At 39.0% G+C, this 15,521-nt stretch overlaps 1 protein-coding gene across 2 annotated transcripts in view; it reads right to left on the bottom strand.

The window, feature by feature from the left end:
- The window catches only part of LOC105491008 (glycine amidinotransferase), a 40,161-nt gene continuing 24,640 nt past the window's right edge, over nt 1-15,521 (bottom strand). For both annotated transcript variants that reach the window (XM_011757085.3, XM_011757077.3), the window contains 7 exons: nt 8,536-8,731; nt 7,270-7,460; nt 5,580-5,717; nt 5,269-5,433; nt 3,704-3,767; nt 2,802-2,918; nt 1-1,100 (listed from right to left, as the gene is read on the bottom strand). In XM_011757085.3, coding sequence (XP_011755387.1) covers nt 988-1,100; nt 2,802-2,918; nt 3,704-3,767; nt 5,269-5,433; nt 5,580-5,717; nt 7,270-7,460; nt 8,536-8,731 — 984 coding nt within the window. In that variant the 3' untranslated portion in view covers nt 1-987. The remainder of the gene's footprint in view (nt 1,101-2,801; nt 2,919-3,703; nt 3,768-5,268; nt 5,434-5,579; nt 5,718-7,269; nt 7,461-8,535; nt 8,732-15,521) is intronic.

Raw genomic sequence — 15,521 nt, 5'->3', positions numbered from 1 at the left:
TTCAGTCTGGAACACAAAAGTTTATTAGAATAAAAATACACATACAGTATCAACACTAAAATTATTTCACATCGCATATAGGTTTTACCTCCATTAGTTTTTTTTAATGCTTATAAAGTCTATGCTGTAAATAATTTGCACATTTGTAAACAAATCTTAGATTACCAAAGATGCAGTGTATCTATCAGATATTGAATATCAAAACTTAAGGATGGGAACTGATACCGAAATCCAATTACACTAAACATTCCTGTAAATTTTTGGAAAGAGAGGAAAAGATTAAAATAATTCACTTGAAATGAGGTAAGATGTATATGAAAAGGTTTTTAGTAGCATATATCACAATGTTGAGATGAGAATATTAAAAACATTCATGGAAAATTCACTTTGATGTTTTGCATAGTCTAGGTTATTTTTTAAAAAACAAAAAATTAAAAATTACCCAAATTCCTTATTAGAAAGAGACAATTACCTGGTTCTACTTAGGATCCGTGTATGTTCTAAGTCTTTCTCTCCTTTATAAAAAAAAGAGATTATCTGATTCTATTTAGGATCTGTGTACATTCTAAGTCTTTCTCTCATTTAGAGAAAAACATTCTCAAGTCTATAGAAAAGGAAAAAAAATTAAGATTAGGACCAACATTTCAAGCTGCCTTTTGGAAAGAAAATTAAAAACAGAGGTAGATGGTTAATTATTAGTGGCCAAGTTACTCAGGTGACTAATTTTTGTCTTGGTACACATTCACCAAAATTTTATACTTGAAGCCAAATAGTAAATAACTTTAGGAGTAGAGAGTAATACCTAGCAGAAGTTATTTTCTTTATGTCAAAGAAAAGTAATAGAAGCAAACCAGGCTTACGACCCCTGTTAAGGAGATGATTGTTTAAAGCACTACAGTTCATGCACTTTTCAAAGCAGGATAATGAACCTTGCCCCTAAGCTTCTTAGGTGTATCTGAGGCCAGCCACAAGCTCCATCAGGCCTGTTCAGTCCAAGTAGGACTGCAGGGTGCCTCGGCGCCGGACATCGCAGGTCCAGCAGTGGAAGCCTCCTCCCAGGGAATTGGCATTACGAATGTTAACTTTAATGGTAGTGATACCTGCATTGAAAGAGAGATGAGGTCAGTTAGATGGACTAACATGAAGATTCTCCTAGAGAAAGTAGGCCTACAGATTTGGAGGAATCTTGTGGTTCTAATCCTTAAGGATACCCAATCCAGAATAGTCTTTTCTCTTCCAATTTTATTTTCACCAACTATATTTCATCTGCTAATATAAAATCTTCTCCAAAAAGTCAACAGAGAACTCTGAAGTTTTGTTTTATTGACTATTCACAAGTCAATAGACTGAGCAGGTAGACCTATCAAGTGTTCAAAATGGTCAAGTACTAAAATCTCAAGGCCTTTTAGAATTACACGTTAACTACTTTGTCAGACTGTTTCTAATTTTACCATGTTAATTTAATAGGCAAAGCAAAATTTAGCTGACCTGAAAAGTTGACTTTACATATTCACATATAAGGAGAGTTTACTGAGACAGATTAACTTCACCAGGCCACCATAAGGAAACAATGGAACACAGCTGGTGTTTTAATATCTGGGTTTGTATGGTTATACAGGTACCAAAGCAAATCCAGCAATCAGTTTAATCTGGTACCATCTGTAATAACAAGGCTATGATGTGCGTGGCCTATTTAACCAATGGTATTTAGGAAGAATCTGTTGTGTTAGACATAGTGGGGTTTTAAAAAGAAAATCTATTCTTCTTCCTCAAGAAGCCAATTATTTTGAGAGGAGGATAGGCTACAAAGTCACTAAGGGTCCATTGGTATAGCCAGGGAGAGGAAGGTGGCATGAGCCATTCAGAAAGACTTTCCTAGTCGGGCATGGTGGCTCACACCCATAATCCCAACGCTATGGGAGGCAGAGGTGGGTGGATCACTTGAGGTCGGAGTTCGAGACCAGCCTGGCCGAGTCACTCTCTACTAAAAATACAAAATTAGCCAGGCATGGTGGTGCATGCCTGTAATCCCAGCTACTCAGGAGGCTGAGGCAGGAGAATCGCTTGAACCCGGGAAGTGTAGGTTGCAGTGAGTCGAGGTCGTGCCACTGCACTACAGCCTGGGTGACACGGCTCTGTCTCAAAACACACACACACACACACACACACACACACACACACACATCTTTATAACAGCTCATATGAAAATCCTTTCCTTCAACATTTTTCTCAATAATACTAGAATCACTGGTCTAAATTTTGAATATCAGGATAAGTAAACTCCTACTTAAGTAAAGCCCAGTCCTGCTCTTCAGTTCAAAACTGAATGATTTACTGACACACTTTCTTGCGTTTCACTACTTTGTTAACTATGCTTATTACACATAAAAGTCACTTCTGCATCTGTACACTTATGAGTCCTTTAAAATATATGATGACAGGACACTTTTAAAGGACCCACAATGATTTCTTATTTGAAGAAGGGCTGGCCAAGCTATCTGCTCACCTGCAAAGGGGTGGTTTTCCACACATGGGCACCAGGAGGCTGGCTAAGTCACATAAGATTTATAAACTTATTGCTAAGGGGGTGTCTCAGGAGTTCAGGATGCATCTCCAACTTCTGGGGGCTACGTGTGTTGAAAATAAAAATACTGACTTTCTGTGAAATAATAACTTGGTGCCTCTAAAAGGAATCAAAATTGAATTAGATAAACCATTTATCAAACCTAGCATGTCATTTCTTTAGTTCTTCTCCTTTAACATTTTCATGTATGACAACATGTTTCATTTGTTGTACATACCCAGCTTTTCAAACATCTTCTGAGTTGGAACTTCATTGGCATCCACCATAACACGTTTTTCATCTAGCATTAAGACATTCATGGAAAGCCATTTGGATGACATCCAGAGTGGATGATCTAAAAACAGCAACAACTGTTAAACCACGTCTGCTATGATTTTGGTTTAAAGCAAGGATTTACAAGTGAAGAATATTAAAGTGACAGCTCAATTCTTTCAGTAGTTCACTTTCCATGTGAACGCTTATTTTAATCTTAAAACAATTTATCTATAAATGGTATGAATCAATCTGTACTCATTATACATTTGAATTTCACCCTGTTTTCTTTTAAAAGTCGTATCTTGGCTGGGCATGGTATAATCCTAGCACTTTGGGAGGCTGAGGCAGGAGGATTCCTTGAGCCTAGGAGTTTGAGACTATTGCCCAGAGATCGTGTCTCACTGGGGAACACAGCAAGATATCATCTCTACAAACAAACAAACAAAAAATAACTTGCTGGGCATAGTGGCCTGCACTTATAGCCCCAGCTACTTAGAAAGCTGAAGTGGAAAGATCACTTGAGCCCAGGAGTCTGAGGCTGCAGTGAGCTGTCAATGCACAACTGCACTTAAGCCTGGGCGACAGAGCAAGACACTGTCTCAAAAAAAAAAAAAAAAAGTCATATCTTGCTTTATGTGATGTTGTCTTATTCTGTCTTCTCCTCACTTCATTTTCTATGGAAGAAAAAGTTGCAAACACAAGTCCCAGCCTTTTTCTGATGCTCATAGTCCCAAGCACCACTTTACACCTTACTGAGGAAACACATTCTCTAAGCTGCTAACATCGGGCTCCTCTCTATAGGCAAAAGATCCTTGGTCACTAAAGTCATTATTTTAGTCTATCAGTGTATGAAAGTAAACATACCGTCTGGGATGATTGGTGTTGGAGGAGTAATGATAGTCCATCCTGCTTTCTTGAAAAGATCAATCTGTAAGACCGAAAAAACCCCCCAAAACTGTTAAATTCACATATACTATTATTATTCTTAGTCTCTAATAACCCTAATAATTCTTTTTTTTTTTTTTTTTTTTTTTTTTGAGACGGAGTCTTGCTCTGTCGCCCAGGCTGGAGTGCAGTGGCCGGATCTCGGCTCACTGCAAGCTCCGCCTCCCGGGTTTACGCCATTCTCCTGCCTCAGCCTCCCGAGTAGCTGGGACTACAGGCACCCGCCACCTCGCCCGGCTATTTTTTTGTATTTTTTACTAGAGACGGGGTTTCACCGGGTTAGCCAGGATGGTATCGATCTCCTGACCTCGTGATCCGCCCGTCTCGGCCTCCCAAAGTGCTGGGATTACAGGCTTGAGCCACCGCGCCCGGCCAATAATTCTTTTTGAGAAGCTGTCTTCTCAGCTTCCAAAATAAAGAAATTAAAATTTCTAAACATTTGGGTGATTTTGTCTAAATCCTAATTAAAAATGTACATAAAATCCCCAGATTAAAGTTAAAAAGTAACAGAAATATTGAAGCTTTTAAAGACAGTCTTATACTTTTCTCTGGTTTCAGAGTCTTAAAAAACCAAAGATACTTTTCTTAGAAATTCTCATTTTAAAAATTGAAAAATTTCCTATTTAGTTACAAGAAAACAAAAATGTGACTACGTCAAACCCACAGTCCTTCTACTTCTTGTCCATCATTTTGTATCTAGGACCATGGTATAAAGACAGATGTTAGCTATGCATTCTCAAAGAACCATATTGTCCTTAGTGACCTTTTGCAACTCAGCCATCCCTGTGTTCACATAACCACTAACTACATGAATAAATGATAATAAAATGAAATGAATAAGTAGTCATGGTCATCGGGTCTAAAAATAAAAAACAGAAATGAACAGTGACACGGCATAACAGTGGTTTTTAAAAGTTGTACTGCAATCTTGCAAATAACAGAAAATCACTCATCACCTAACTAGAAGTAGGGGGCTGTGGACAGAAAGTAGGAGGCTGCAGGTGAAAGGGATAGACCAGCTGCAGTTCAGTGGCTCTGCTTCTCCCTACAAAGCAGGGCTGGCCAAAGGGAGCCTAACCCACTGTAGAGGGAAGACCACCACTGTCCAGTGGCATTGCCCTGCCCATGCAAGGATCATCTTGTCTAAAATTTGCTGCTGTGGAACCACTGTTGCAAGTTATGAGATAATGTCACCCTGTTTGATAACAATACACACATATGCACAAATCTGAGACTTTGACAACAGCAAGCAGCCAAAGTCTGATGATCCCATACTAATTATTGTGTCAACTACGTATATTTCTGCATGGTGGACATCTTGTAATAAACCATAAGGAATCCAATGTTTGATCATCATAATGTTGAGTCCTGCTGAATCTGTCATTCAGAACCATTAGGAACCATGGAAGTGCTTAAAATAAAAGTGTCAATGATTTTAGTTACTAGATTCTGTTGCTTTTCCAGAGTCCCGAGAAATCTCTTACCTGGTGACATGGTCGGTCAGGGTTGGAAAGCACAGTACCAGGTCCAATGATGTTGAAGGTAGCATCAATATGCATGGGATTGGGATCTTTAAAGGAGATGATATGTACTCTGTAATCTGGAGCAAGATGCCTACGCATCCATTCAATGCCTAGGTAGTTTGTAACCTGAAAACAAAAGAAAGACATACAATCAATAAATACTTGGTTCTAAAAATATTCAAGGTGAAAAAAATTTAGGATGAAAATATTTTAATTTGGAAGTAAAGAATACAATAATATAGTGTGAAATTTCAGAGGCAGCCTGCATTTACCTGGCTTCTCTGTGCAAAAATATCTTTTCCAGCTCGAATGAAGTCAGCAGCATCAAAGCATGGCTCAAACTCAGTTGTCACAAATTTTCCCTGAGCAGCCAATTTGTGTCTGTCTTCTACAGAGTGGATGGGATAATCCTAATTGGAACAAGAATGAACACAAACAATGCATTGGATCATGAGAAAACTATTTAAAAGGCATACAGTACTAAGAAAATTAGTTTAACATCATTTTCCAAAATATTACTACTCAGTTCTAGACTAAAACATGCCTGGGAAAGAAGCGGGTCCATGATAAATAAACCAAAACAACAATAAAACAACAAACTAGCATTACAGTAATTTCCTGATACAATAGTCCTCCTTTACCCATGATTTCACTTTCCATGGTTTCAGTTACCTGCAGTCAACTGTTGTCCCAAAACATTATTTTAAGAGAAACAGACCACATTCACCTAACTTTAAGTAAAGTATATTTATATAATTGTTCCATTTTCTTATTCATTATTGTTGTTAGTCTTACTGTGCCTAATTTGTAAATTCAACTTCATCATAGGTATGTATATATGTATAGGAAAAAACAAAATATATAGAGTTCAGTATCAGCATCCACTGAGAGTCTGGAACGTGTCCCCTAAGGATGAGGGGGCACGATGTACTTAGAAAAAAATGGTACACGCCAGGTGAGATGGCTCATGCCTGTAATCCCAGCACTTTGGGAGGCCAAAGTGGGCAGATCACCTGAGGTCAGGAGTTCGAGACCAGCCTGACCAACATGGTGAAATCCCGTTTCTACTAAAAATACAAAAATTAGTCAGGCATAGTGGCATGTACCTGTCATCAGAGCTACCCAGGAGGCTGAGGCAGGAGAATTGCTGGAACCTGGGAGGTAGAGGCTGCAGTGAGCTGAGATCATGCCACTGCACTCCAGTCTGGGCAACAGAGCAAGGCTCTGTCTCCAAAAAAAAAAAAAAAAAAGTGATACAGAGGCAGTAACTGATTCTGAGAATATTCCATGACCCGTACGGAAAGTAAACAGGATGAAGTCATTCTGTTCTTTTAGAAAAGGAATTTGGTCCCGAGCCTAACTCATACCATAAAATGAGATGCCATGTTTCCCCTGCCAAATTTGATTGGGAGTGGCCAAACTAATTCATTATTTCTGTCTTTAAACCCAGAAGCTATTTTGATTTTCAGTTTTTTTTTCTATAAAAGATCAAATGGTAACTGATTTAATAAGGGACATACATTTCATTTTACTGTGAATTTGGACTGTAGACCAGGTTCTTTTTCTAGAAGAAGAAAAGTGAACTTCAGTCTAGTGACTTTTCTGGTTCCACTAATGAATAGTGGTACACCTGTAGGCAAGTTTTTCCCCCTCTAATGGAATGATACCACAGTATCATTAGGGTTGTTGTGAAAAACCAACAGGATTGAGGATGTAAATAAAGGGTTTAACCCAGGACCCAGAAGAAGGTAAGCACCAAAAAGTGTTAGCAATTATTATTACTATCATAGGATCATTTACTCTTATCATATTCATCATAAAATAATCACTTCTTAAAAATAAGATGATGTTTTCACTTTCTAAAATGCATAATATGTAAAAGGTATCAGAGAATCTCTATCTTACTCTTTGTAGATCAGTTAGAAAAGTTAGTAATAAGCTAGCCTATTATTAGGGACTCACCCGGTCATAAAGCTCATCAGCCATTGTGGGCTTAGGAGCTGTTGTCCACTTGGCGCCACGGTGGAAGTAGTCTTTGATAATTGACCTGTAGGCTCGGTACTCAAAGAAGCGTGAACGCCATGCCATGGGAGCCTCGATAATCTCATTGCCCACAACTATCAGGATGTCTCGAGGCATTGCACTGTATAAACCTGTCAGACCAAAAAATTCCATGACAACTTCAGCAGTGTTAATTTCCAAGACAAAAAAGGTCTATATAGGGCTAGGCGCAGTGGTTCATGCCTGTAATCCCAGCACTTTGGGAGGCCAAGATGGGCGGATCACTTGATCCTGACCGGGCTGGTCAGGAGTTCAAGAGCTGCCTGGCCAACATGGTCAAGCCCCGTCTCTACTAAAAGAATACAAAAAAAATTAGCCAGGCATGATGGCATGTGCCTGTAATCCTAGCTACTCGGGAGACTGAGGCAGGAGAATCACTTGAACCAGGAGGCCAAGGCTGCAGTGAGCGGAGATTGTACCACTGCACTCCAGCCTGGGCAACAGAGTGAGATTCTGTCTCAAAAAAAAAAAGTCTATATAATATGACCTCTTCTTTTGGTTAAAAAAACTAGTAAAAATACATGTGTATATGTATATATGAAAATGGCAAAAAATTTGAATAATACATACTAGATTGTTCACATGAATTCTGTGTGGTGGTAAGGAAGCCAAGAAAAAAAAGAAAAGAAAAAAAGTGAAGGAATAAAGTCTTTGTACAAAGAGATGCTGAACCACCAAGCTTTCACCGTTTGTAAGCTCCTTTCTTGCTGTACCGAAACAGAGCTCTTAAAGGACCATCAGCATCACAAGATAAACACTGAGCCAAGGATCAATCTAAAACTAGAAATTAGAACAGTGACCTAAGGCACAAGAACAGTCATGCAGCAATGTCAGTTAAAAATAAAATGGAAATGTTTCTATTCCCCTTTTAATTTCTGTTCTTGAGGAAAATTAAATGAATCCACTGTTCTTATGTAAGGAAATGACTATAAAGTTTAGGAAAATTTGTTATTTCACGGAGATTCCACTAGATGGAATGGAGTTTGGAATGTATACATCTTAATCATATCAACATGGACCAAACCATTCCTAAATAAATCTTTAAAGTTTTCAAGAACTAGCAAAGCAAAGGACTCTCCAAGAAATTTTTTGGAGCTTTCCCCCTACACATTAAGAAAGACACTGAAAATTCAGACACTGGCAGTTTAGTTATCTGACATCACTTACCCGTAGACTCAAAATCAGGAGTTTTATACTTCAATGACCAGTCAATGGGGTCAGGCCTCCTCACTGTCACTCCTTCCATTTTTAAAATATTGCACATTTCTTCAATTTCAGTAACAGCCTTTTTCAAATGATCTTTGGGAAAATAATGCCCTCCATGCTTCTGGTAAAATGGCCAGTACTTTTCATATGTGTTGGCCTGGAAGTAGAAGCAAATAAACCCAATACTTACAGGAGAAAAATACAGCTCATGATAGGTTTATAGGCAGTAAACAGCTCTTTGTAAAAGGTATTGGAATTGAGACTCCAACCACGCCACGTTCAGTGCTGATTCCTAGCATTGAGCACAGATGCTCTCTGGGCAGACACTCAGTATCTGTTGAATGAAGAACTCTAAAACATCTTGATGTTTTGAGGTCTTTTGCTCCTTCTGCCTGAGATCTCATGCCCAACCACTAACAGCATGTTTACCTTCAGACAGGCTTGGAATCCTCTTGGCCAGTTTTTTTTTTTGCCACACTTTGCAGACAAAACAGGACATAGCACTTCTACCAGAGAGCCTCAATAAAACGGAACAAGAGAACACACAAACTAGCATAAGAGAATAAAAGCACTTATACTAAGCCAAAACCATGGGTTATCCATGCATCTCAGAATTCTGTCTGGAAAATAGCACCTCAAGATATTTTGTGAAGGGAAAAAAAGATATTTAGACCCTGTTAAGATCAGGAATATACTTTCAAATATGCTTTATTTATCTTTAAACCCCATCATTGGTCAGGCATGGTGGCTCAGCCTGTAATCCCAGCACTTTGGGAGGCCGAGGCGGGCAGATAGCTTGAGGTCAGGAGTTCGAGACCAGCCTGGCCAACATGGCAAAATCCCATTTCTACTAAAAATTCAAAAATTAGCCAGGCCTGGTGGCATGTGCCTATAGTCACAGCTACTTCGGAGGCCAAGGCAGGAGAACTGCTTGAACACAGGAGGCAGAGGTTGCAGTGAGCTGAGATCGTGCCACAGCACTCCAGCCTGGGCAACAGAGCGAGACTCTGTCTCAAAAAAAGAAAGGAAAAGAAAAGAAAAGAAAGAAGGAAGGAAGGAAAGAAAAGGAAAGAAGGAAGGAAGGAAGGAAGCAAGGAAGGAAGGAAGGAAAGAAAGGAAGGAAAAGAAAAGAAAAGAAAAGAAAGGCAGACAGACAACAAAAAAACCATTATTGATTTTCCCGTTCAACAGAATTAACACTTGCCAAAATTGTGTAACAGTGCAAATATGCCTTTGGTAATTCCCTGTCAAAATGCCTCACACCAACCACACCTCTCCTTTTTCTAATCCATTCAGCTCTTACATCTTTTTGAGTCTTTTTGTCATAGAAGAAAGTGATATGATAAACAAATTCACAAATTTTTAATAACTGAAAAAAAAATTTAGAAAGTTTCCAGGGCTATATGTATTTTAGAAGACTACCAAAGAGAAAACATTTGAATGCTTTAAAATGGCTCAATCAGTTTGCTAAAAATTATTGTTGAATAGGGTAGGTGCAACAGCTCTAAAATATTGTTTTGTTTTGTTTTGTTTTGTTTGAGACGGCGTCTCACTCTGTTGCCCAGGCAGGAGTGCAGTGGTACTGCACCCTCAGCTCACTGCACCCTCCGCTTCCCACCAGGTTCAAATGTTTCTCCTGCCTCAGCTTCCTGAGTAGCTGGGATTACAGGCGCAGGCCACCACACCCGGCTAATTTTTTGTATTTTTAGTAGAGACAGGGTTTCACCATGTTGGCCAGGCTGGTCTTGAACTCCTGACCTCGTGATCCACCTGCCTGAGCCTCCCAAAGCGCTGGGATTACAGGCATGAGCCACCGCGCCCGGCCAAAATATTGGTTTTCAAACATGTAAAAATCTAGACATATTCTGCATTCAGATTGTTTTCCAAATGTCTAAGTTCTCAGTCAATTTGCATAAATACATTGGGAAATGCACATGATGCATCTTCCCATTTTTCAAGCTACAGGAAGCAGAACTCCAATCAGAGAATCCAGACTCTAAGAAAAAGACTTGAACCTTCATCAAAAGATTAGCGACGCAATGTACATTGATATATTTTAAGTTTAAAAATGTTTTAAATGTTTTAATTTAAATTTTTGTTTAAAAATGTTTAAAGCAGGTATTTTTAAAATGTTTATTTATATAATTGATGAACTGACCAACTATTAGTCCTGACCATGTCAGATATGAGGGTCTCCACCATCAATCAGATAATTAGGGTTATCAATAAGTACTAGAAAGAAGGTGTAAAACTTGGTAATGGGCTCGAGTGTGTCAGAGTGTGTCTACTTTAGCTGGATATTCTCATTTGGTTTCCCAGCAATCCTATCAAAGAAACAGGGCAAGCTCTCATATGCTTATTTCACATGTAAGGAAAGAGGCTCTGGCTGGTCACATGCTTGCTAACTATCTGGACAAGCAGGACTAGAACTCAAGTTCTCTGACTGTTACTTGAAGAGTGTCCCTAATACATCATGGGACTTGCATGTTATACTGGTTTGAACACTTCTAACTAGATGTGCAAAAACTTTTAAGACTGGAATTGCTTAACAAGTTCAAACTGTCCCAATGGCTTTTACTCATCAAGACTGACCAAATGTCTAGATATTTAGCTCTTTAATGTCAAAGACAGTGTCTTTTCTAGATTTTGTGTCTCTACTTCCATTTTTATCTCAGTCTGATAAATATCAAATATATGAAAGTGGACCCATCTCTTTTAGTTCAACATCCAAGTTCACATCAGTTACACTGGAACCCAGATTGGTGAATAAGGAGTAAGCCAAGAAACAGGTCTTTAGAAAAACTGAATGATGCCAGTGAAACTCTTAGAGGCTGGTAAACAAACGTCCATAGGCAAATTTGGCCTGCTGCTTGTTTTTGTAAATAAAGTTTTATGGGAATGCAGGCACATTCATTTGTTTACATATTGTCTATGACTGCTTTTGCACTACAATGGCACAGCTGAGAGCTGAGTAGTTCAACAGAGACCGATGGTCTGCAAAGCCTAAATTACTTATTATCTGGTACAAAGATGAAGTTTGCTGACGCCTGGGGTCTGAATCATTAATTAGCTTTTACTAAGGTCTATAGGCAAACAGCAGGCTGAATTTCTGGCCTATGAAAAATGTTATCAGCATTAAACATTTTATAAGACCAAGCTACCCTTTCAAAAAACAAAATAAAAGCACTCTACTGTTTTCTACTCCTAGGAATTTCCGCAACAGCAACCAGAAAGAGGATAATAATGACTCTTTATATTCCTCTCAGATACACGCTGGTACTACTCATCCATTCACCACTTCCTCCTTCTCATGCCAGGCACATCTCCTACAATCCACTAGGGACAAGAAGCCTTTGAAAATTTAACACTGGGTTACAGGAGATGCAGAGTTACGCAGTCTCACTAGACTCATTCCAAAGTATCCTCCGTTACTATTTGTGCAGAGTGAAACTTGCTTTGATAAATTAAACTTTCCTGGGAGAAAAAGGTTATTTGAACAAATGTGAATTTTTCTTGTAGAGTTTATAATCTGGCAAAGGTTGGGCAAAGGACAAATGATCAGGGCACAATACATTTTACAAGAGATAGCTAGAAATTGTTTACACTTCCTTTATAACCCTGCTAAATGAGCTAGCAATCATTTACCAAGTTGTCTGCAAGATCATGAACACTATATTAGATGCTTAGCATATGATGTTTATAATAATCTGTTGCAAAGGTATGTCTGCATTCCTTGAACCTTTATACTCTTTCAAAGCCTAAAACCCTTTGCAACGGTTTGCCAAGTGAATTTTTAAATACTGTCTTTGGAAGGCTAAGAAATGACAACAGAAATGTATTTATCCAGCTGTAAGCTTATATTACACTAATCTTGATTAATCTTGTATTTTATAAAAGGTCCTTTATTAAGGGCTTTACTTTTAAAAAGACAAAAGCAAAGCAAAAAACATACTTGAGGCTGGGCACGGTGGCTCACCCCTGTAATCCCAGCACTTTGGGAGGCCAAGGCGGGCAGATCATGAGGTCAGGAGATAGAGACCATCCTGGCTAACATGGTGAAACCCTGTCTCTACTAAACATACAAAAAAAAATTAGCCAGGTCTGGTGGTGGGCACCTGTAGTCCCAGCTACTCAGGAGGCTAAGGCAGGAGAATGGTGTGAACCTGGGAGGCGGAGCTTGCAGTGAGCCAAGATTGCGCCACTGCACTCCAGTCTGGGCGACAGAGCAAGACTCTGTCTCAAAAAAAAAAAAAAAAAAAAAAAATTGATAGCAAATATTTACTATATTTTGCAGAACAAAAAGTCACAGAGCTTTAAAAAATTATGCTTCCTAACAATTATGTTCCACATTCCTTTCCTTAAAATTTCTCTAGTACTTATATCTTCCAACATCTTCTGCTCTGATTGCCTATAGACAGTTTACTACATTATTTTTTTTTTTTTATTCCTAAACTGATTAATATATGTCATTCTTCTTTACTACAAGGCACGGCCTTGCCTGCTAGGATCCATGCATATCTTGGATTTACTTTCTTGTCCCTCAAAACCAGGCTTAGCACATGGCATGAAACAGAAATAACCGTTATTTCCTGTCTAGAATCAAAGAGAGAAAGAGAAAGAGAGAAGAATAAACAAACAAAAAGAACCAGACAAATGAATGAAATCAACACTGCTAATGTTACTGGTATATACAACTATTATACCCCCAAAGTACCTTTGGAATGTAATTGGCAAACTGGATCCATACAACTATAATAAGTTGTTGTTTTGTTCTTTAAAATACTTAACATGTAATCTTTTACCTTTAGATTAATCCTTAATCCTGTTAGGTAGATAGCAAACCTCTTAGTATCTTCATTTTACAGTGGCCCAGAAAGCTGTGGAATCTTGTACAAGGTCAAATAACTGATTAACCGAGACTAGCTATCAAGCTTTTATCAAATACCTAATTAATCCCAGACTCCTGACTTCAGCATAGTACATTTTCCACAAGCCCATGAAATGACAGTCTAAAGTCATAAATCAAGTGACAAAGAACTCAAAATTATGTCTGAGAATTCTGATTCTGTAAAATCACATGATATGAAAGTCTATCATTGTAAAGACAAGTAGAAGGATAAATTATTGCTTGGATTTAAATTTTAATTCCACCCAATTAAAATGGTTAGGGGATGGGACTTTTCAAGGAAAGACTTAAGAAGACTATGCCTTTTAAAAACATGTGGATGGTGTATAAATTAATCTTCTCACCAAATTCCAAATATCAGAACCAAAGACAATTTCAGAACAATTAGAAGTTATTACTTTTTCTATCTCCCTGTCTTCCTGGTCTAACTCAGGAGTCATTTTCTTCAAGAGGACTTCTTAACTGGCCAGAACTTGGTCACTTCTCTTTCCTTAGCTTTCCTGGCACTTCAACTGCCTTGTCAGTCGATTGGAATAAGATACTTGGTCTTCGTTTCTATGTGGACATCATATTTCTTCAAATAGAAAGGAAGATCTTTTACATTAATACCTCTAGAGCCCTGGTACATCATAGGCAATATTTCTGAAGACCACGAAAATGCTGTTACAGAACTTCTTTCCTCAGTCCACTTTACAAATAAAAGTGTAAATATTCAGGAAAAATTTAAGGACATTATAGATAGATTTGTAACCCATTATTAATAGGAGTCTAGGCTGTGTCTACAATGTGGATGGTGGTCCCTTAGATATGGGACCCTTATGCAGTACAGAACCTGAACACCGGCCCACAGAGGCCCTGGACATAAGAATATTACAGATGAAAACCACTAGGAGTTTTTGTTTGTTTGTTTTTGAGACGGAGTCTCGTTCTGTTGCCCAGGCTGGAGTGCAGTGGTGCAATCTCGGCTCACTGCCTCCTGGGTTCACGCCATTCTCCTGACTCAGCCTCCCGAGTAGCTGGGACTACAGGCGCCCGCCACCATGCCCAGCTAATTTTTGTATTTTTAGTGGAGATGGGCTTTCACCATGTTAGCTAGGATGTTCTCAATCTCCTGACCTTGTGATCCTCCCACCTCAGCCTCCCAAAGTGTTGGGATTACAGGCGTGAGCCACGGTGCCTGGCCACCACTAGGAGTTTTTAAAAAGGGAGATGTTACTTGTTGCCAGGGAAATTCTGGAACACTTTGTGAAAGGTGTCATTGAAGCTAGGTGGTAGTAGGTTTAAACTACCTAGTTTAAACAGACTAAAGGGCACAGGAAGATGGGTGGAAGAGACTTAGGTAGGGGCAAAGATGCAGGGCTTGTGAAGAAACAGTGAGTAGTCTAGTTTAGCTGCCTTATATGGTTGTCTTATAAAGTCTGCTGAAAACCAGGGTGGGATATTAGAGGAGAGAGGGACTTGACCAGAAATGAACACTGCTAATCTGCTGTACTAACAGATGAGTCAATAACTGGAATGGGGAATCCTGGAAATGCAGACAAGAGCCAGATTGGGAAGGATGTTGAATACCATGAGGACTTTATCCTGAGCAATTCGGGGGTGGGGGTGGGGAGGGGGTTGGCTAGCAAAGTAGAGGAGAAAAAGAAGCAGGATGAGAAACATGATCACATTTGAGTTTTAAAAAATCACTTGGATTGCAGCTGCAAGGTGGTTTGGTAAGAAGAGTGAGTAGCAGTGACCAGTTAGGAGTTAACTGCAATAGTCCAGACAGCAGATGAGCGCCCAACCATTAGGGAGAGGCAAAGCAGAGGGATGAGGCAAGATTCATTTTGACAAAAGCCTTGTTAAACCTTGGAGAATGGATGTGGAGGACGCCACATAAGGAGAAATCAAAGATGATTCTTTTGTGTTTTAGCTTGATTAAATAGGAATGCCAATAATTAAAAGGAAGGAATGAGAAGGGGTCCACTTTAGCAGGGTGGCTGGCAACTGAACTCCAGATGTGCCAAGTTTGAAGTCATGTGGCAATATCCCATAAGGA

This window comes from Macaca nemestrina, chromosome 7 (assembly GCF_043159975.1).
Source record: "Macaca nemestrina isolate mMacNem1 chromosome 7, mMacNem.hap1, whole genome shotgun sequence".
In the NCBI taxonomy this organism is placed as follows: Eukaryota; Metazoa; Chordata; class Mammalia; order Primates; family Cercopithecidae; genus Macaca; species Macaca nemestrina.
The sequence above is the reverse complement of the archived record's forward strand: the minus strand, read 5'-3'. Positions and strand labels throughout refer to the sequence as shown.